The sequence below is a fragment of the Passer domesticus genome, chromosome 6 (genome assembly GCF_036417665.1).
Source record: "Passer domesticus isolate bPasDom1 chromosome 6, bPasDom1.hap1, whole genome shotgun sequence".
Taxonomy (NCBI): Eukaryota; Metazoa; Chordata; class Aves; order Passeriformes; family Passeridae; genus Passer; species Passer domesticus.
Genome location: NC_087479.1, coordinates 55,482,597 through 55,505,654, shown reverse-complemented (window position 1 = coordinate 55,505,654; position 23,058 = coordinate 55,482,597). Strand labels below are relative to the sequence as shown.

The following is a 23,058-nucleotide window of genomic DNA, read 5'->3' as shown; positions in this document are numbered from 1 at the left end:
GGATACTTTTCAAAGTTGTTGAGGAAGCAGCTGTTATTGTCAACAAGCTGTATTGGTTTTACTCCAGGATGGGCATTTCAGAGAAGTCAACTGGGAGAAGAATAATCACTTTCAGCAACAGCTACTGTCTAGACTAGTTTAGACTTAACTTTAAACCATACCCTTAGGCTCCAGGTTAGCAATGTATTTAAACATATATTTAAGTTTTAGGCACATGTAAATTCCGGTGTACTTACTTATTGAAATTTAGGCACATGTTTCAGTCTTTTCCTGAATTAGCTTCTAAAACATTCACAATTTAGCCTCACTTCCATCAGTGCAAATCATTGTGCTACATCATTTGATTTTGTGCTACATCATTTGATTACTGCAGAAGTAGGAAAAAATATTCTTGGTAATTTCTTGAGAAAATTTTATACCAATATTTTGCTGGGGGGTTCAGCTTTTTTCACCAGTTTCATTCTCCAGCCTGAACTCAAAAGCAAATCTGGGATTTATTAAATACTTTGGTTGTGAAGGGAATACGCTCCAACTATACACAGATTTTAAAGGGGAGAGATAAAGTGGGGGCACAGCTTTATTGAGCATTTCAAGCAAAAATGCAGCCACTCCCCTTTTCCAGATACTCTTTTTTCCCAGCTCAGTATTCTGGGACATTACCTGTTCATTTCAAGGCATGCTGGTGGGTCAGCACTCACACCATGACACCACCAGCATGTGGCTGGAGAAGACCTGTGTGGTATTTTGGGTTGATGTAGTGTTGATCAAAACTGGAATTAATATTTTATTTTTATTTTTTTTTTACTTTAATCATTCTGAAATGGAATGCACACTCAGAAAGACTATTCTTTTTTTTATTTTTCTTCTCTGAAAAGAGAAGTATTCACAGTCCAAGGTTGCAAATCTGAGCAATTTGGTCAACAGTGTAAAAATAAATGAAAATTAGCCAACAAAAGAAATTCACTTTAGTTAAATACGAGGTTATTATTATACCTTGCATCCTCTTCTGTAACTAAATGGAGAGTGAGTCAGGTTAAGAAACAACCAGAGGGGACAATGCAGCTACTGCTGACACTGTGTAGTGTTCCAGAAAAAAGAATATAAAATAAATAGGATACAAAGATGTAATTCTAGGATTATGCATTTCTCCAAAAATATGCTATTCCATACTCATTTTTAACCAAATCAGACTGCACCTCAAGTAAATAAGAAAATACCAACTGCCACAAACAGCTCAAATAAAGTATAAATATTTCTGAAGGCTTCACTAAGACTGTAATCTCATCCCTCAAGGTTCTCAATTCTTCACTTCCTTTACTGATTTCTGGAAACAAGTGGACCAGATTCCCCAGATCTTGTCACCCTGTACAATTGTTAATATTTTCACCAATCTGGCATGGGTGCTAGATTTGAAATGGCAGAACAGAGAGTCCACTCCTTTGGCACACACATAAAAGTGCACACACACACACACACACACACACACAAAGCTAAAGGTGGTAAAAAGCCCAGGCAAAATGAGTTTATTTATTGTAGTCATTAGTGCTATACATTAAATACATTACGGGTTCAATCCTGCTCCCTTTGAAGTTGGCGGTATTACTCCCATTGAATTCATGTGCTCTGAAAAACGCCTGAGTTTTGCAAATTGATCATTTTGTCATCTATGCTTCAGGTCAAAACCGTAATTCCGTGTTTTAGACTTGGTTCTGAGCCAAATGATTTTTACTAAAGGTTCAAAGAATGCATGCCTGTCCTTCAGAGAGGTGCCAATCCACTTTACACCCAAGGAGCAGAGTGGTTGAGGATTCAGAATGGTCTGAGGGATGCAAATATCTTGCGGCTGACCACAGCAATCCCAGCTCCCAGGGTCTTCCCAACAACAGCCCCCACTTTAACTCAACAGAAAGGATGAGAGACCATCCTTTCTGAGACAGCATTTCTGCAGAGGATGTTATCCATACTGATTTACTGTCATTTATGGGGAATTACGCCTAAAATCGCTACAAAACATCTCCCTGTGTTTTTGTTGCTGTTTCTTTTTTTTTCTTATTGTTTGTTGTTTTCCTTAAAGAAAAATAATAACATTGTGCTTCAAAACCTTCTAAATAAGCGATTCAACAACAAATTTCCAGCGGTATTTATTTATGGGCCTTTGGGATGACAAAGAGAGAGTGCCGGTTTGGGAAATAGAGAAAATGTTTCTTTACATTGTAAATCAAACGTAAATACTCTACATGGGCAAGATGTGCTTTTTCCTACCTCACATATCCATATCAAACCCCAGTGTCTGTGCTGGCCATTTTCATGCTGATATATTACCAAAATATACTGTCAGCTGAGCAAAACAGAAACTGTAGCTGCTGGGTACAAAATCAAAATATTCTTCACTAAAACACTTTCACTTTAAGGATGCTGGTGCTTAAATACATTGTTTATTCACCTTGTTACTGTCTGCCAGGCTTCCTCTGGCGCCTCTCCCTCCACTGGCTCACTTCTGGCATGGCCTAACAGGAGGTTTTCCTCCATGAAGAAAGAAACAAAACCTTGCTCCCTGCTTCTTTTTCCTCTCCCCGTAGTTAGGCCTTTTGCGTTTTCTTACCCCCAGGATAAATTTGGGCTGAATTCCATTAGCCCAGTGACAGCTCCTCATCTCGGGACACCCCAGCCATCCCTATCTTCCCTCCCACCCCGACTCACGCCTCTCCCCAGCTTGGTGATGGTTCCCCTACAGAAACCCTCTGTGAGCTTTGCTCCACCAAATTCCCTATTTCACGGGCCCCCCCTGGGGTTTGAGGCACGGCAGGCGCCAGTGAACACCTCCAGGTGGGTTTGGGATGTCTCCAGAGAGGGACACCCCAGGCCCTGCTCGAGCAGCTGTTCCAGAGCTCTGCCCCCTCGGTGTGGAGGAGTTCTTCCTCCCCCTGAGGTGACACTTCTCCTGGTTTGTGTTTACGGCCATTGCTCCTCATCCTGGTGCTGGGCGCCCGCTGGAGAGTCTGGCACCTTCCTCTTGGCACCCCTTGGAGGTTTTTATAGTCACCGATGAGATGCCCTCGCAGGCTTCCCCAGACTAAGCCCAGCTCCCTCAGCCTCCCCTCTCAGGAGAGCTGCTCCAGGCCCGTCATCTCTGCCGGACCCTCTCCAGCAGCTCCTTCTCTTTCTAGTCCAGAGCAGTCCGGAGCAGGAGGGGTTTTTTTGGGGTGGGAGGTGTTCCCTGTGGCGGCGGTGCCCCCGCTGCGCCTCTCTTCGCCTCACTACGGCGGGCCCCGGCGGCACGCCAGGAATGCGCGCTCCCGCGGCGGGGCCGCGCGGCGCGGCGGCGCGCAGCGGCGGGGGCGGGATGACATCATGAGAAAGTGGCGGCCGGGCCCAGCGCCGCCGGCAGCGGGCGGGCGCCGCGGGGAGGGGAGCGCCGGGCGGGCAGCGAGCGAGGGAAGGAGGGAGGGAGGGAGAGCGGGCAGGAAGGAAGCGCCGTCGGAAGCCCCCGGGGGCGAGAGCGGCGGAAGCGGCCGCAGCACGCATCCCGCATCCAAGGATGGGCGGCTCGGGAGAGCACCCCGGGGTTCCGGTGCGGGCACGGCGGCGCGGGCAGGCAGCGGTGGGGCCGTCCCCGCGGGTCGGGGACCGCCCCGGTGCTGCCACCGGGGCGAGCGGGGGCGGCCCGGCGGCGGCTCTGGCGCTGCCGCCCGGCCCGTCCCCTTTGTGTCGGCGAGACCGGGCGAGCCCCGGCCGAGATCTGCCCGTCCCGCCCGGTAACAGCCCCGCGCCCCCATTGGCTCCCGCGCCGCCGCTTCCTGCGGCCGCGCCGCCCCGCGGGGGCTCCCCGGGCCCCGCGCCAGCCCCGCCCGCCGCCGGCACCGCCCGCCCGCCGCGCGGCCCCGCGCCCCGCCGCGCTGCTTTTATGAATGAAGCGGCGGCCGCGTGCTCCGAGCGGGGAAAGGCACCTCGGAGAGGCCGGTGCGACCGGCAGGATGCCGAGGTGTGGGTGCTGCGCCGCGCGGCGAGAGGGACCCGTGTGCCTGGGCAGGAGAAGTGTTCAGGAGGAAGGAGCTGGCGCGATCCCAGGGAATGCAACCGGCTGCCCTAAGGGCTGGCCCTGCTTCCCCCAAACCGGCTGCTCACCAGAAAGGTGTTGGGGATGCAGCGTTGTTAATGAAATAGGGTCCCCCTGGATGTCCAATTCCGACCCAAGCGCGTGGGGGGACGTGTGTGCTTCTTCATTTAACATTAAAACCTTCCCGGCCAACTAAAGTTGTGGAAACAGAAGTGGGCGTCCTGTGCAGGCAGAGGGACGGGACACAGCTTCCTCACTTGGGGACCCTCTGGAGTCGCCCCACGGGCTGTGGCGTGCAAGGGGAACTGAGAGCGCAGGGCCTCCAACATCCTCCTCCTCCTCCTGACAGACGGAAACAAAATGGAGACAAATGGTCAAGCAAACGAGTAAATGAGAAAAGATGGGCAGACAGTCCGTGCAAAGAGATTACATAAACACACAACTGTGCAACAACATGCCCTGTGATCTTTGGCACTGCTCTCCCTGCGGGTCACAGAGGAGAGATGCTGTGTCCTCCACGGCCAGCAGCCCCTGCCACCAGCTGGAGTTTCTGCCATCGGTGTTGTACCCCTGGCAGGTATTCAACAGCCGGCTGATGCTAAAGCACCGAGGCTGAGGTTAATCCATGCACCCCAATTCACGGCCTTGCCGCTTCTCCCTACGCCACTTTGGGGCAGGACAAGTCACTTCTCCCATGCATCAGCCTCACCCCCGGTGTTCCCCAGCGGGCCTCAAGCTGCACTGTCAGCCCCTGGGAGGAGGGAGGCTTTCAGAGATGCCCTTTTTTAACAAAAACAGCAAGAAGCAGACTGTCCTCAGGTACAGCAGGCTCGGCCAGGGAGCGGGAGATATTTTTACAGCAGGGCCCCATCACGCATGGACAGAACGTCCTGGAGACGCGGATGAGGCCCCTGCAGGCTCCGGCACCTCCCTCCTACCCCACCAGCTTGTCTCCCCATGGGTGCTGGAGGGAGCCCTGGCCTCCATTTTGCTGCTCCGCTGGGATATTTTCCCTGGGTGGCAGTGAGCAGTGGGGGTGGCCTTCCCCTCCCCGGTGCGCACTGCCACCGGCTTCGGATTAGTTCTCGCCCTGTCCCCTGCCACCTCCGTGCCCCTCTGGGAAGGTGAAACCTTTAAAGCGAAAGACCTTAAAAAAAAAAAAAGTTGGAAAAATAACCATCTTGGCGGAGGGGTGGGCACCCCAATTGTTTAAAAAGTTTGGTGCGCAATAAAACCATCCTGGCTGGGAAAAAACAGGACTGAGGAAACGGGAGAAAGGTTTTCCCTTGGGGTCAGCTACAAAGAGTAGGCGTTCAGGTTGGGAGTGCGCCTTTTTGAAGGACAGCATGGCAGCTACGTGCCAGTGACAGCACTAATAATGATAATAATAATAATAATTAATAATAATAATAATATTGATAGCAAACAGCAAGGCACTGGTGCTGCTCCGCTCCCCTCCCTGGCGCCCCTGTAAATAATACGAAGTCTCCTTGCATTTCTCTCCCTGGTGTCTGTGTGTGGCCTTAGCCCCATTCATCATTTGGCTCCCAGTGCAGAACTTGCTCCATTTTTAAAATTATGCATGATCCACTGAAGAGACAATTTGGGTTTCCCCCACTTCTCCCTTGCCCTTGAAGAAAGCGAGCCCTTGTCTCATTTGCATTAAAACCCTGCTCTCTATAAGCTAAGCAAAGGGGAAGGACTTGAAGCCTATGGGATGGCTTTAGGGCTCTGCCCCTTGCTTTTGGCTCTCTCTCTCTTTCTCATTCTCTCTCGTGCTTTGATCTCTGCTTAACAACAGTAACGTCACACGGACTACACCAGGAGAGTTTTGTTGGAAGTTAGAAAGTTTTGCAGCCTCCAGAGGGCTGTAGCGGCAGTAGCAGAAGCAGCATCCAAGGGACTCCTGGAAGGGGAAGAGAGAGAGAGCGAGCGAGCGACTGACTCAGTCCTGCTGCAGAGAAGTGACTCGAGGAGACGAAGGCAGACATGGAACATCAGCTGCTGTGCTGCGAGGTGGAGACCATCCGACGAGCCTACCTGGATGCCAACCTCCTCAATGACAGGGTGCTGCAGACAATGCTCAAGGCGGAGGAGACCTGCTCGCCCTCCGTCTCCTACTTCAAGTGCGTGCAGAAAGAAATCTTGCCATATATGAGGAAAATAGTTGCCACTTGGATGCTGGAGGTTTGTATCTTTCGGGGACTTTTCCTTGCAAGCTGCGGCACCGAAAAGAATTAATCGGGGAGCCGCTGCCCCATCTCCTGCCCCCTCTCCCTTTCCCCCGGGATCGCTTCCCCGGCGCGGCACACGTTGCCTGCCCTCGGAGACGGCCGCGTGGAGCGAGGGGACGCGGCCCGAGGTGGCGGTGGCCGCCGGCTCCGTGTCCCCGCTGCCGCGGCCGGGTCCCGGCGCCCAGGGGCGGCGGACGAGCCCCCCCCCTCGCCCCCGCCCGGTGCCCCCGGGGGTCGGGGGGTGCCCGGCAGCTTTTCCGGCCGTCGGGGCTCGGCGGTGCCGGCGCGGGGAGCCGGGGCAGAGCCGGCTCGGGGCTCCCCCGGCCCGGCGGGGAGCGGCTCCGGCCCGGCCGCCGAGCCCCGGGCCGCGCGGGGCCGCCGCCAGCCCCTGCCAGCCCGTGTTTTCTGGGGATTTTATTTTAAATTAATATCCTTGTACACGTATGCAAGCGGCTGCCCGTGCCAGTGTTACGCGCCATCTTTGTTCTTTTATTTGCAAAGCAAAAGTGTTTATTAATCGGGAGAAAAACGAAGAAAGTCCCGGGGAGCACAGCCAAGGGTGTGTGTGTGGCGGGGGGGAGCGGGGGAAGGGGCCGGGGGAGGAAGGTCGGGGGCCGGGGGACCCCGCTGGGGCTGCGGGCAGGGGGACCGGCCGGAGGGGCTCCGGCGTTTCTGGGGGGAGTTGCAGGGTGAAAGTTTCTTTGTTCAGCGTGAAGAGAGGCTGGAGCTGCGGTCACCCCTCAAAGGCACGCTTGTGCTGCGGCAGCGAGCGGCAAGGTCGCCTGGGAAAAACCAGTTGGAAAGGGCCTCGTCCCTGGCGGGACACGTCTGGGGGGGCTCCCAGAGCGAGCCCCAGGAGCTGGGCTACATTTTCATGCCTTTTCGGAAGCCCTGGGTGCCCGCGACGTATTTTTAATTAATTTTTGAAACCTCGGCGCCCTGCTATGCTCTGGGAAATGTCGCGCCCGGCTGTGCTGCAGGGCGAGAGAGGGAGGCGGTGGATTTCACTTCGGGGGACCCTCCTGGAGCCCCCCAGCAGGACCAGAGGCACGGGGCTCGGTAAAGGACCTCCGCCGCTTCATTTTCAGCCTTTTTTGAGCGCTCGAATAATTTTTTAAATATTTTTAAATATTTTTTGAAAAGATGACGTCTAGGGAAATGAGGCTGGACGCCACCTTTGTGTCTCGACCGGAGAGGGGAATCGGCAGCACAACGGCAAATTAGATGGAAAAATAAAAGCGAAATAAATGAATCCGGGGCCGAGCCCGGCCCTGCACCCCGTTACCAACCACGGGGGTTAGCATTTTCCTCCGCTTTCCGTCTTATTCCCTTTTAAAAAATTTGTTCTTCGGGGCTGGAAAACTGGGCACAGACCTCTTCTTCGATTACCCTCCTCCCCTTTTGCCATGAATCGCCTGCGGGTTTCTAACGCAACATTTCCCCCCACTTTGTCACTCGTGACTTTCATTTTCTTTGATGCCGCTGCTTTTCCCATATTTATCCATTTTCCCCAACTGCGTTTCTTCCTCGTCTCCTTCAACCTTGCCCTGCAAAGCCCGGGGGTGAGGGAGGAGGGAGGGCGAGAGCAGCGGGACAAGCCTGGCTTTCGCCTCAACTAAATTATTCTTCAACGATCTCTCTCCTTCTTGCAGGTTTGCGAGGAGCAGAAGTGTGAAGAGGAGGTTTTCCCCTTGGCTATGAATTATTTGGACAGATTTTTGTCGTTTGAACCCCTCAAGAAAAGCCGATTGCAATTGCTCGGAGCTACCTGCATGTTTGTGGCTTCAAAAATGAAGGAAACTATTCCTCTGACCGCAGAAAAACTGTGCATTTATACAGATAACTCCATTAGACCCGACGAATTACTGGTAATTTCACGTTCAATCACTTCAAGAATAAAAAAAAAAAAAAACAACCCAACAAAAAATCGAAAGAAACATTAAAAAAAATATATATAAAAAAATACAGGGAAAAAAAAAAAGAATTGCAAGCCCGCACGTTGGGAAGAGCCGGCCGCGGCTGCGGGGCTGCTGGCGGCGGGCGAGAGCTGTGGATGCGGCGGCGGGCCGGGATGGGATCGGGATCGGGATCGGGATCGGGATCGGGGCCCCCCCGCGCTGCCGGCCCGGGCGCTGGGCGGCCCGCGGGCTCCCCCTGCCGGCCCCGGCGGGCGCTGCCCCGGCGCGGGGGGACCCCCGCACCCCGCCCGGGCTCCGTGTGCGAGCGGCTCTAACCACGCTCCCCCCCTTCTTCCTCTTCTCTCCTTCCCGTCCCTCTTCTCTTTGCAGCAAATGGAGCTGCTGCTGGTGAATAAGCTGAAATGGAATCTGGCTGCAATGACCCCCCACGATTTCATTGAACATTTCCTTACTAAAATGCCTCTGGCAGAGGACACCAAGCAGATCATCCGTAAACATGCTCAGACTTTTGTGGCTCTGTGCGCTACAGGTATGAGCCCTGCACGTTGCGCAAAGCGCGTTGCTCCCCGACACGCGCCCACCCCCCGGCTTGTAAAGCTTCCCGTAGCTGTTGGTCTCAGGCGCGCTCGCAGAGCTGTGGGGAGGTAGTTTAAGCCCCGATTATTGCCCCTTGTTTGCAGAAGGTGGATTACTTTGGCAGAGGTAAGTTTCTCTTTTCAGAAGATATTTCGCTTCTGAGTCGGAGTTTTGTGTGGATGTCAGGGAGGGAGAGGGACCACCCCCCCGCCCCTGCCCGCTCTCTGTAGCTCAGCGTGGCATGATTTCCTCGCCTCCCCACACCGGTTTATGTGGGGGCTGCAAAAGGCTTACTGCCCGTGCGAGGCATCCCTCCCTCTGTGGATTCATTCTTTAGGACGAGTTTTTAAAGGCAGAGGGAGATTTTCCCTGTGAATAGCACTGCGTGGGGGTTTTAAACCTTCCCTCTTCAAGCTGCCTCTTCCCCCCTCTCCTCGGTGGCCGGTGGATTGGAGGAGGGCCACGCGGCACAGAGGCTTTTCCTGGCACAGGACCGAGCTGCTGCCATCTGCACCCTCGTGACCACGTGCTGTGCTGGAGCCATGAGCAGGGCCGGCCTCCAAAGAGCCGCGGCATCCGCGCTCCAAAAAACCTCGGTGGGACGTGCGCGGCCGGTGGCGCCCGTTAGTGCCGTGTAGCTTGTTTTCCAGAGGTTGGATCTGGTATGGAAAGGTTGAAGGAAGATGGCAGGCGCTCAGAAGGAACAGGAAAAAAAAAACCAAACCCACACACACAAAAAAAGTTTTATTTCACAGAACCAGCCCCGCTGCAAGGCCTAAAGATAGAACGACCAAGCCATAAAAGAGAAGTTTATAAACACTGGCATTGCTCTTCATCTTGGGCCTAACATCAGCGTGAGGGGCAGCTCATAGGGGAGGTTGCCTGGAGTAATGCTTGGTCCTGGGAGTGCCACAACCTTCAAACCACCTGCAGCAACACTTTGGGAAAGTCCAGTGTGTCCCTCCATGCCAGGTTCTACCAGATACGAGGCTGCTGCGACTCTGGAGGCGTGATTTGCTAAGTTTGCAGCTAAAAAGGAACGGCCACCCGGGCTCCCCTTTGGATGTGGGGATGTTTAACCTAGGTTGTTGTGTTGGCAATGACAGGGATGAAAGCAAGAGTAGTTCAAAGGTTGGAGGCTTGCTAAGAGTCCAGTACTTTGATCTACTGTCGGTGTTGTTATGTTTCTTTTAGGAAGCACATCCAGAGCCTTTATTTAACACTGCTACACACCACAGCTGGAGAATGGATCAGTAAATGAGAACCATGTTCTGGGAGTTTTACTGAGCTTTAAAAAAAACCAGCGCTGAGCTCACCAGTTGGGGCCCTCTTCAGCTCCCTGCTGGAGTTGGGAATATTGCCTGGGGAAGGAGCGCTCAGGAAGGCTGCCACTAGGCTCCGTGTTTTTATTGTTATTTTTGGATGTCAGGGGTTTCTCTACCTTTTGCTTTTCTCATGACTTCTTTGTTGGCTAGTGAAGATCACATGTGGCTTAAGCAGCATCTGGACTTTGCTTTGCTGTTGCTGGGTTGTGCTGCATTTCCCCTTGCCAAAACGAACCTAGATGGACTGCAAATGCCTTGTGCTGCCTGGATGCTGCGAGGCCCGATCCAAAGTCCACTGGAAACACTGACAGCTCGCTTAAGTGGCCTCAGGGGCAAGTGCAGTCTCTCCTTTGCCTGTGTCCTCTTCTGCAAAGGAGGTTCTCCTACGAAGAGACTGCAAAATAATGCTTGCTTAGAAAACAAACCCTTGGCCAGTTGGCTTACCAAGGTGAAGCCTGTGGAAGTGTTTGTAGATGAGTGTGTATGTGTTTGCTCCAGAAAAAGAAGGTTACACTGCAAGGTGAAGTTGAGGGGAATTCCTCCTAGGCTCCCTCTCCAGTTGTCTGGCTAGTAGAAGTGGATTTGTTTGATTTGGTTTGGTTTTGAAAAATCCATTTTCACCAAAGGATGCCTTTGTGCTGTGGTAGGTTTGGGAGAAAAAGAGAAAAAGAAAAAAAAAGAAAAAGAAAAAAGAAAAAAAAATTACCAGGGCTTGTTTGAAGTTAACACATAATTGAGCTTAATGAATGGGACTTTGGCATGGCAGAGCAAGGCAGGGAGAGCTCAAAAGGAAGCAGGCCTCTTTTGGCCCAAGTTAAGACCAGTGTTGAGGGAGAACTGCAGCTCTATACAAGCATAACAATGAATAGCAACAAATATTGGAGCTTCAGCATTTCATTATGTTCCTCTGGTTATCAAAACATACCAGGCTCCATTATTATTATTATTATTATTATTATTATTATTATTATTAGTATTAGTATTAGTATTAGTATTATTAGTATTATTATTATTGCTGCTTCGGTCCTCTCCAAAGGAGAAAGAAAGACCCCCCTTTGAAATGAGCGCGTTACAATTCTCCCATTCTCCGGCCTTTATAAAATTGGAAGTCTCAAGGTATGTGACCAGTTGGAACCTGTTGCATCTTGCAGCAAGTGATTTATGTTCACAGTTTTGATTTGCCTCAATGAAAAGATTTTCATTCATAGCCCCCAGCTCTCCAGACGGATGGAATTGCTGCTCCATTTAAAAAGGAAAAGGGGTGACTCGCCTTGTTAGGAATTTTTTTTAAAGCGCTGCAGCGCCTATATGCCTGCTTTGTCCTCCCTTCAGGGTGGCTGGCATTCTTCTCTCTCCTCCCCCTCCTCTCTCTCTCCCTCTCTCTCTTTTTAACAACGCTGAAGTTGTTTATTCTTTTTGGATGAAGTCTCAGATAGGCTACTGGGGATGTGTGCTTCAATTGATGGGGCCCCCTACCCCATTGTGGCTGTGTCAGGTCTAATTCATCTCACCGAAGCCCCCTTGTTCCTGAGCGCTCAATAGCGCAAGATGAGGCGATGGAGGCTGACAATGATGCCACACTCTTCACTTGGGGGCATCCAATTACAGGCGAGAGGGGCCCCCTGATTAATATGCTGAAATTAGTGGCCTCTGCCACAAATAATTCCTTGTTGAGTTGCAACAAAAAGGCAGTCCATGCTGCTTGTCTGGAGTGGTTATAGGGACAGACACAAACTGGTCATTTAAACTTCATTATCACTTTTCCACCTTGGAAAGAATGAGGGTGTGACTATGAATTCATGTTCTTGTTTACTGCTCCATTTAAAAGAAGAACACAAATATTAATCCCAAACGCGATCCTGTCAGGACGGGCTCATTAAAGTGACACATTTTGGTCATGTCCCGTTTGTGGAGCATCGTAAACAGTGTCGGGAAGGCACTGCCACCCTACCCCTCTGAGCAACTCCATCCTGGTGGGATCCCTGCTGGGAATCCCCCACTTCCAAAGTCCACCTGCAGGTCTGTGTCAGTATTTCAGTTCAGGGCTGGCTTTGGAATGGCACAGCTTTTTTTTTTTCTTGGAATGACAGCAGCTTGCTAGAAGCTGGGTGTGTTTATATCTGCCTGGAAACAGGCAGGTTAGGAAAAGGGGTCAAACCAAATTTATTTTGATGTGTTTATTTTAACATAAGCGAGATGGCTTTAGCTCGAGCTTCCCTTTTTGTTGGCAGTGCATCCTCAAAGCTTGGCCAGAATTTTGTGTATCAGTTTAATTTTGGAGGTTCACTAAGTGCCCCTTTGAAGGTGGGTATTGGTCAGGGCCACAGTGGAGTGTCAGAGGTGTCTGAATAAACAGATTCAGAGCCAGGACTTCCATGGAGTCCTGAAGGCTTTAGTTCCACTTGTAAAACATTTACACGAAAGTTATTTTATCATAATAAAGGAGATGCATGATTTAATACTTAAACAGTTCCACTGAGCCCTCTAAGCTGTCCATTCCTTTGATTTCATTCAGGGGTTTGACAGATGGTTTATATTTTTCCAATCCAGAGGAAGTTGTATTCTGATAAAAGCTGAAGGAATGTTTCTCAGGTTCTGGTGTACATTGTGGTGTTTCCCTTTCTCCCTCACAAAATTGGACCTTGACTTGTGCTGCTTGCTTCCTTTGTTCCCCATTTTCCTCCAAGGTGTTTCACTGGCACGGATCAAATGCATTCCTGCTCAGTAGAAAAGAGTCTTATCATTAAAATGTAGACTATTATTATTAAAAAAAAAATAGAAAAACTCAAACCAAACCAAACAAACCCAAAGGAAAAACATGCTAAATGGCAGAGATAGCCCCTTAAGGGATCCTGGGAGTGGCTTTGTGGAGAGACCTACAGCAATGCAGTCTGGAAGGGGGCCCAGCCTCTTGTCAGCATGGTGTCACATCAGAATGTAACTGATTGTCCGCCAATTCTTGGGACCCCCGTCACTTAGTTATGCCACATTTACATTAAATCCCTGTTGCCAGGATGGATGGCAGCCACTGACAAGAGACTAGGTTGAGACAAAGCATTTTAAAGATGAAACCTTAATTTAAATATGGATTATCTGCCTCCTGACAGGGTTAAGCAGTCTTTCTCTTTTCTTTCTTTTTGTTGATGTTGTTCATTAAAGCAATATTCCTTTGAGTGTCAGAGCAAAGGTTTCTGCTTTAAAGGGGCCCAGGACTCGTTGTTAGAGTGCACCTTGGATCTGACCATGCAAACACTGCAGGATGTGAACAGGTTTTCTCAGATGTGCAGTGCCATTGACCCCCCTGGCATTATTCACAGGAGCAAAGTATTTAACCCTGGAAAAATGGGGGCCCTGCTTATGATAAAAGTACCTCCAAGTGATGAATGGCCCCCGAGGCCCAGTGCCAGGAAGGGCCACTCTCTGCAGAGCAGTTGCTCATGTGGATAAATGTTTGCAGGTTTGGACCTGTAAGAGTTTTAGAGCAGGAGGCACCTTTCTGCTCACCATTTTTGCTGCCTTTTTCGATGCAATAGTTGGCAGCTGAAAGCCATGCTGGTACAAAGAGTGTATGTGTATGGACAGGCTTCTCCTAAAGCAATCATTTCAGTCTTTTTTTTTTCTTTTTTTTCTTTTTTTTTTTTCTTCTCCTTTCTTCATACAGATATTAAATTTATTTCAAACCCACCCTCCATGATCGCAGCTGGCAGCGTGGTAGCAGCTGTGCAAGGCCTGCATCTGGGGAACACTAACACTTTCCTCTCCTATCAATGCCTCACACATTTCCTATCACAAGTTATCAAATGTGATCCGGTAAGTGACTCTTTCTCTCGGTTGATCTCCTGCATTAAGGGTTTTTAAGAATGAATGCCTGCTTACTGCACGAGAGCTAATCTGACAGTAAATCTTGGGAAAGGTCAAGCCTCAGAGTGGGGGTTCTCAATGTGTTCTCCTGTGCCCACTGTTTGGCTTGCTTGTTTGGCCGTTGTGATGCCCACTGATAATCTGTGATGCCCGGTTGGGAATGGTGCATCCAGCTCTGGTGTCTGGGACAGGAGGAAGCCCTGCCCCGATTTAGGATGTGGCAGAGCCTGTGTTTGGCTGGGGTAATTAAACCAGGAGCCCCTGTAAAACAAAACTTGGGGAATAAGACCAGGAAACAGTTGCTGAGACCTTGTGGTATCTCTGACCTTATCTTTGACCATTTTTGAGGCCTTTTATTGTGCCAAGTGGTGTGAAAAAGCTCTTCTTAAAAGAGTTCTAATGATCTAATTTGGTTTATTACATGCTAGACCTTCACAGTAGCTGGTATTGAATTCCTTTTTGGAAGAAGTGCTTGTCCCACGACTTTCTGACAAGGTGGATGGTCCTCACAGGACCCTTCATTTTGCCCTGCAGCTTCCAGGAGATGCACATCAGTAACTAGTGAGCAATAAACCTTTCATGAGTGAATGGGCCAGGAAGGGAGCCTACAAGGAAGACCTAAAGTCAATGATCCATGTCATAATGGTGTGTGAAGTTGGGGCAGAGTTGAGCTTTGTTTTGTAACAATGTGGAAGACCAATAAATAGATGCTTTAAAAAGGTTCTTGTGAGGTCTCCAAGCACTGGACAATGAGTCAAATAAAGACGACTCTGTGGTTAGGAGCAGAATCTTGGAGATGCTGTTAAATTATTTTACATGTTAGTAATTTAAATGTATAGAAAACTGTCCCAGCCCAGCCACTGCATAACTGGCTTTGTTGATGGGATTGAGCAATTTCATTGCAATTAATTATTCCCAAATTAATATTTTACTTTTGATAGACCATGTGAAACAATTGCTGAAAAACGCAGTATCTCAGCTTGTTATTTTATGTTATCACCTGAACAGTGCCTCAGTATTGAGCACGTTCTTTTTGCCACTTATATCACTGCAGCTGAGGTGATAGTGTGCAAGTGTTAAATGCTCTAAGGACCTGAACTGCTGAATACTCTTAAGAAATGCTGAACTAATGGGCTGCTCAGTTTGGTATGCACGTGTGACGCTTTTAGTCAGTTTGTGAACAATGCAGATAATTCCAGTGTGTGGTTGGCCACTGTCCAGGGGGAGATGTTTGAAGCAGGTACTGAGGGAAAATGCTTGCTATCTGTCCAGGCAGCATCTTGATTGAAGCAAGATGATTTAACCATTCCTGAGACTGGGCACTGAAGTGGATTCTCTCACATCATGCAGAACAACGGCCTGTCCTTATGTGGCTTGACTTAGTTGATGACAGAGCTCTTGAAAAAGAAAACAAAGTTGCTTTAGCAAGAAAAGAGGATTTTTTGATTATTTCATTTTAATTGTTCTGAGTCATTGCAAGGCCAGAATCTGACCTGGGCTTGGTTAACAGCTTGAAAAGGGAGTAACTCCCCTCCAGCTTCCAGTGCTAAATATATTCACGTGTTGGGTAGAAATAAGGATTTTGTGTGGATTGCTGCAGAAAACTGGCATCACAAAGTTCTCTGTCTGTACAGGTGTATTGTCATGTTTGGAGTGGAATAAGGAAACAGCAACTTCCACTGCAGTTGTTCTGGGAGAGGAATCTGCTTGGTTTCATACAGAGCATGATTCCCCTGCAGGGAGACTTTCCCAAAATACCTGTCTGTGTAACCCATGGTATCAAATGCCATTCCTGCTATCCCATTTCACTAGGATTTGTATGAAGTGTGCCATGCCCCAGTGATGGTTCCCCTTGTCACGGAACAGGTTTTATATTGGATAGTCTTGGAATGTTAAGAGCAGGGCTGGTGTTCCCCTTGATGATCTGTTAGCTGGAGCACAGGTCTGTTGGATTTCAGGTTACAAAATTACACTTTTTTACCTTTAGTCTCAAAGAGAGCTGAATCTAAAGTAAAATGAATATCACCTGATTGGAATTCCTTTATGGTTTGTGTTTATATGTTGGTAAGAGTCCAATTTCCCATTTTGCCTTTGATCAGGGGTAATTAGAAGTCAGATAATCACAATTAGAAGTCTTGGGCTGTCTTCCATCATTCTATTCTTGACCCCATCATCCAAACAGATGGAATTTTACCTGACATTCATTTCCAGGCCAGAAATTTGCTGAACTAGATTAGATTGGGTCTCCATGCTGTCTGTTAGTGCATTGGAATTCGCCTCCTGCCTGCCCCTTCTCAGAGGCACCTTCAGACATGTGCTTGTTATCCAGAACGGGTCAGGCAGGAACAAAGGATTTCCAAGCAGTTCCTTTTTTGTTGTTGTTTGTTTCCTTTCCTATGTGACCCTGGAGTCTGATCATGTCCACTGTGTCTTAAAGGTATTTGACCACATCAGTTAAGCTAGCAAGTCTTTTTTTTTTTTCTTTTTTTTTCACTGAGGAGCTTAATTAATCCAGGAAGGGTTTATGACCTTGAACAAACTGTGGGCATTGAAAATTTGGGTAGTGAAGCAGAAAAGTTGTTGGGAGAAGTTATCAGAGTAATGCACAAGTTTTGTATTTGCTTTTCAGTGTTGGGAAGTACTGAGAATGAAAACAGCTTTGTTGAGGTTGTTCACAGTGAATTTTATGTTCTGCAGTTGTTTTTTGCTAGCTCTAATGCGTTCCTACAGGCAAACTATTTATCTAATAGCCATGTGAATAAGACATGGACAAAATGCCTTAAAAAGTAAAAAAACCTTTTCATTCAACTGTAGCTTAAGACAGTCTGTTCATAATATATTGTAAAGATTGTTTTTAAAAAAAACAGTTACAGCATGCTGCACTCTGAGAATTTTAAATGAAAAAAATTCTGTGGGCAAAAAGTACCTTTAAATTACATAGTCTTAAGTAATTATTCATAACTGAACTCCAGAGGGAGAAGAATAGGTATTTATAGAAATTCTTTTGAATGGTTTTAGTTTTCAGAGCTCAAACATGCTATATGCAAATGGTCAGGATTAAAAAAAAACCCCATCATTTGAAGTTCCCATCAAAACTCACCGTAAAATCTACTCCCACTTGAAAAAAAAAAAAAACCAAAACCCAAAACAAAACCCAAGAGGATTCATTCTGCTCTGAAAAATAAAAATGCTTTCAGTTTGGACCACTGAGCATGCTAAAAGAGAATTATGCTCAGAAGTGGCTTTGTAAAGCCAGGAACACCTAAAGCTGTGCTGCTGTGGACTCTTTAATGTGTCTGTGGTACAAGGGGGAGCCTTACAGTCAGGATTGATCCGTCATATCTGGAGGAGGGCTGGGTGCAGGGACTTCATAGAGACCTTATTGTGGAGGCCAGAGGTATGCAGGAGCCAAAGGCATGATGACTTTAGGATATGAAGCGTTTCTTTTTGTCATTTAAAACGCTGTGTGTCTCTGTCAAGAGGAAATATTACACTAGGCTTTAAACCAGGAAAGGTCATAGGTTATGTGTTTTCAGTGAGCTGTAACTGATGGTCTGATCTGCTTAGAGGTAGGATTAACCTCCCTCTCTCTCAGAAAGGACTTGCAGAGAATTGTTTGCTTGGGTTTCTAATCTTATTTTACCCCAAATGCCATGTGCCCTTATTGGTGGCAGAGGAGATTCTTGTGGTAGTGGAATCAGTGAAAAGCTGGTAGATCACACAAGAAGCCTCTGAATGAAGGCAGAATTGAAACTGGGAAATAAAGAAAACAGCAGGCAGGTCACCCTCTCAGGAAAACAACATTCATTCTCAGTCATGCACATCCTAACACTTTTGACGGCAATTTATCATGGAAGACTGGGTTCACCGCAAGGGCTAACACATGTCATAGGTTAAATCAGAAAAGGCAATGCTGAAAGGAAACTTCAAAGTCCTTCATACACAGAGTTAAAGATGTTTGGGGGGAAAAGCTTACCATGTTTGTTATAAAGATAAGGGTAAACAGCACGCTGGATGAGTTTTGGCAAAATGCTGTGGGATTGTTTGGCCTGTTTAGGGCACCCTTACTGTGTCATGGCAGTGGGTGTACAGGCCTCCACAGCCTGCAGGAAGCTGTGCAGGTTGAGCTAAAAGGCCTTCTCCACTTCTGGTTGCTGGGAATCTGATATATCTCTCCTCATGGTATGGCATAATGCCTGGGGGAAGTTGCCTTTCCCCACCACAGACAGGATCTTTCTTAGTTCTTTATGGTTTTTTAATTTCCAGCGAGGCCTGTGCAGCCTCCTGAACCCTCAGGAGGAGGGTGTGCACATCCATCTTGGAGAAAATGCTTTGGAAGTGAGAGGAAAATGTCTCAGCCTGACTGAGATTTCCAGGTGGATGTGGTGGCACACAGGAAGCTTGGATGGGCTTGGTAGCGCGTGGTTGGGGAGGTGCATTCTGGAGCTTCTGAGAGACCTCTCCCTTTCGGGGACTGACAGTCCAGTCCATCTCTGGAGATGCTTACAGGGTTAGGAATTTTATCAGCTGCCCACAGCTGGACATGGCAGCAGCTGGCACGCAGCTTTGGCCATGGGCATCTCAACATATATATGGCATTTCTGTCATTGGAATTTAGCCTTGGGAAGAAAGTGAGCATTGCTTCTAGCAGACTCTACTGCTAAAGGGTTCCTGGGGTAAAAGTAGAAATCACAGTTGTGAGCAGTGGGCTTGTAGAGAACTGTAAACAGCACAGGCAGAGAAGCAGCAGTGCAAGGTACAACCTGCAAAAAAACCAGGCTTGCTCAGCCAGTCCTTTCACTGTCGGGTGCTTCTGCTCTTCCCACCCTCCTTTCCAGCCTGCTGCTCTCCCAGATAACCTGGTAACATTTCTCTTGCTTTGTCAAAAAAATGGTGTTTTAGCCTGTGATCTTTCTAAAGTACTCTTGGGTCTCTCTCTCTCTCTATCTCTCTGTCTCTCCCCTTCCATTGCACCCTCCTGCAGGATTGTTTACGAGCCTGCCAAGAACAGATTGAGTCCCTCCTGGAGTCCAGTCTACGCCAGGCACAGCAGCACAACATATCTTCAGAAACAAAGACTGTAGAGGACGAAGCAGACCTCTCCTGCACACCTACTGATGTGCGAGACGTGAACATTTAAAGAGGACTTCTTCCTAAATGGATTTGCTTGGCAAGAAAAGCAGACAAAGAAAGGGCATCTGAGAAGGAATCGGCATCAGGATCTCCCCCCCAGAAACCCTTTTCTCCAGGACATTTTTATACCAGAAGGGAAAACCAGTCTTGTTATATTTTTTCTTGCTCTGTCTCCCTTCCATCTGTGACTTCAAACAAACAAATAAACAAAAAATACCCCAAAAACTGTCTTAAAAAAAGAAAAAAATAGTATTTGCATTACCCCCAGGGGTTTGTGCTACAAAAATAGAGGATTTTATACAATAATAATCAACTAGTTTTTATATTAAAGTGTTCTTGTCTGTATGTTGTAAAAATAGGCATTAACACACGAAATGTCTCCAGGGGAGGTATTAGATTTGATTTCGTACATATAAAACAAACCAACCAACCATTTTTAAAGTAGAAGAGGGTTTTTTTTTTAGATAGTAAATGAAATATTCTTTTTCTTTAAAGAGCATAGCTTTAACGCAGTTCTAGGCTTTTCTGTATCTTGCTTGCTTATGCATTTAGTCACTTTATAATTCATCTGTAAATGTTTATTTTATTTCCTTAGGTTTTTTTTTATCCTCTTCACCTTATAAATGGTTAACGTAACCCATAAGTTAGTGTATGTTAGTATGCAGCATTATTATATGTTAATCTTTTTTTTTTTTTTTTGTGCCTGTGGATTGCCTGTGCATTGAGGCATTTGTAGGGTTCCAGCTTAGTGTGGTTGGGAAAGGCCAATGTACTACTCATACAGGACCCTATTATAAAGAGAAACCGAAATAGTGACATAATATATTATATTTTTGTAATCTTCCTATTTTTGTAGTTACCTGTGTAAAAATGCTGTTCTGACCCCACAGATATTCAGCCTAATTATAGTCAGGTTCAATCCACAGTTGAGTCTTTTTTTTTTTTTTTCCTTGTTCGTTTGTAATATTCTGAAACCATTCCATTCAAAGCACTTTCAGTCCATTAGATATAGGAAATACATTCTTTTATTGTGTGGAAATTTTTTTTTGTTTGTTTGTTTTTTTAATGGAATGGTTTGGAAATATATAAAGTGCTTGTTGGCAAACTTGGAATTGCAAAGCAAGTGCATTTAACTATGGTGTTAGAGGAGAGGTGATTCTTTTTTTCCGAAGGTTGTGTTCCAGTGAGAGAAAATTGCATTCACAAATTGCCAGGATATCTTCCTTTCCTTTTCTATAGAAAAGTTTGGAGTTTAGAACCCTTTGGTGCCAACTCATCTTTATAAATTAGGGGCCTTAAAGGTTCACATATAGGACACATAGTTTTAAGGATTATCGCTAGATGTTTTTACAACTGAAGGTTTTTAAACACTAAAATATATAATTTATAGTTAAGGCTAAAAAGAATATTTATTGCAGAGGATGTTCATAAGGCCAGTATGATTTGTAAATTAATGCAATCACCCCTTTTGAAAAAGAAAATCTTTCTACCCTTGGTGTTGCAATTTTTTACCCAGCTTATTAAAGCAAAAAAAAGGATATGCTTCAAAGAACAAACTCAAAACCAGGCAGTCTATTTGGCCCCTTCCTATACATTTTCAAAAGCAGTCTAACCATGAAAAAACACCATAGTTAATAGATATGAAAATTGGAGTACTTGAAAGAAGTTTTTATTCCAGAATATGCCCCATTTGTTTTTTTTTTATTTAGCTACAAATAGAAAATTTGCACATCTTGGCTATGTATCTTTTTATTATTATTTTAGAAAGTAGCTGAAGGGACGTGGACATAGCTGTTGAAGTTGATGCTCGAGGAGAATGTGATGGTGAAATGTATGTGAGAAAACTGCCGCTAAGGTGTTGATTGTAACAAAAATAACAACAACAAAAAAGAACAAAAAAATGAAAAAAGATAAAAAATTCAAAAGATAAAAAAAAAAGAAAAAGACAAAAGGAGTGGATGCTCCATTTTTATTGAGCTGCTATGGATAAATTCCCAGCATGGTTTGAAAAAAAATTAACATTGCTTTTCTGTATCTTTGTCATTGTGTTTTGCTGCTATTTTGTGGATCAGTTTTTTTTTTTTTTTTGTTATACAATGTCATATACTGCCATGTAATAGGTTTTAATTTTCTCATAGAAAATTATATTATTGACATCATTTTTTGTAGATTTTTTATGTGATCAATTTTTACTTAATGTGATTACTGCTCTATTCCAAAAAAGGTTCCTGTTTCACAATACCTCATACTTCAGTTACCCGTGTCTAGACCAGGTTTTGATGTTCTTACAGTGCCTCATAGTTCTACTGCAAACGGAAATGCATCGAACGTTGCTCTGAATGGGTCTCTGCATTAATTTAAAAACTAGCAGACATTTCAGAAGATCAATTAATATCAAGGGTTGGTTGTTTTTTGATTTTTTGGGTTTTTTTGTTTTGGTTTTTTGTTTTGGTTTGGTTTTTTTTTTTTTTGGTTTTTGTTATGCATTTTATAAAGCTGGATTCTTTGTCTGATCTGGGGTTTATTATCATAGTAGTTTTAAGTTGTGTTACTAGCCACATTGATATATGAAAGGTGCATTATAATATAACTCTTGTGTGCCACCTGATGTGGTTCTCCCTCAGCTGGGACACATCATTTGGTATGTTAGGTTATCTTCTGGAACTCTAAGTATTTTGTGTGTTTAATCTGTTATGATATACTAGGGGTTTTTTGTTTGTTTTGGTTTTTTTTTTTATAATTATAGCATAATGCTAATTTAAAAAAAAAGCCTGTAAATCTCATAAACAAGCCAGCTAACAGAGTTGTATGCTGAAGAATAATCTAGCTGTTGCCTGTATGCTGCTAAACCAAAACAGAATTAGAACTCATTTTGAGGCAAATGCAGTTAAGATCCTACATAGTGCATAAATAAGCATTGCAATGCTACTAGCAGTCGCAGGACCCAGGAGGACTGGATATATTCTGTCCAAATTTCAGGAACATTTCTTACTGCTTACCTCATAAAACACTTCTGTTTGTGGCATCTCTGTGTCTCTGAACCAAACATGATTATTGAGTTTAGTGCTTGTTGGTTTTATTATGTGTTACACTGAGTGGTAGTGTGTACTGCAAATTTTTTTGAAATATTGTATGTACTGAAAAAGGCCAAATCCAGATAAGTGGGTTCACGTGCCAACAGAGATGCTTTATTTGTCACATTATTATAACAATCTGTAGTAAGCAAAAGCAATTCAGATTTGTACATTTTTATATTGTACTTATTGGCATCACTGGTCTGAAATGCACATTTTCACCAACAGACCTGTAACAGACAAGTTTCCAGCAAAAAAATCTAAAGAAATAGAAATAAAATTGGTAAAACCCAACCGTTGTCGTCTTTTAATTTACATTTATTTTTAATTGCCTTGAAAATGCTGAATGGTTGTAACTACCTGGTGCTGTGAGTAAAGCACGTGACATTTTCTAGGTTTGACACACTCTAAAAGCTGAAGACCTTTTGTTGCTATTTTAGGAAACCGTGGGTGTTTCGAGCCATGGGTACGTAACTGCCTGCCTGTCACACCAACGTGCATTTTTAAAGAAGCAAAATATTTTTTTCCCTGCCTGAAGACTTTATTTTTCACATTAAAGGAAATTAGTCATAGTAAAATGCCCCTTTGGTGGTTCATGTGAACAAAGGGTAAAACAAAGTAGGTGTTGGATGGCACACAATGCTTGCTGGTACTTTCTCATCAGTGGAAGGTTTTGTGTCCCAGAACACCTTTACAGAAGACAGTTGGTTTTAAAAGCCAGTTGGTTAAGCTGCCTTCTCTGTGCCTTCCCCTCAGACAGCTTTTACAGCTAAGAGAATACGGAATAAACCTGAAAAACATTAAAGCCAACTAAAAGAATGTAAGAAAAGAACTGGACCTGGGACAGGAATTAGATATTATTACAAAATAAAATGAGAA

The 23,058-nt window shown here is 46.1% G+C and overlaps 1 protein-coding gene across 5 annotated transcripts; it reads left to right on the top strand.

Moving 5' to 3' along the window:
- The first annotated feature begins 5,788 nt into the window (after positions 1-5,788).
- CCND1 (cyclin D1) lies at positions 5,789-22,473 on the top strand. Of its 5 annotated transcripts, none has more exons than XM_064425950.1 (5): positions 5,789-6,244; positions 7,944-8,159; positions 8,580-8,739; positions 13,773-13,921; positions 18,957-22,473. In XM_064425950.1, the coding sequence occupies exons 1-5, from the start codon at positions 6,047-6,049 to the stop codon at positions 19,110-19,112; spliced, it is 879 nt and encodes a 292-aa protein (XP_064282020.1). In that variant the 5' UTR covers positions 5,789-6,046; the 3' UTR covers positions 19,113-22,473. The 5 variants fall into 5 exon arrangements, with proteins under 5 accessions (XP_064282020.1, XP_064282022.1, XP_064282023.1 ...); XM_064425952.1 differs by lacking the exon at positions 5,789-6,244 and adding an exon at positions 6,719-6,850; XM_064425953.1 differs by lacking the exon at positions 5,789-6,244 and adding an exon at positions 7,043-7,350.
- The last annotated feature ends 585 nt before the right edge of the window (positions 22,474-23,058 follow it).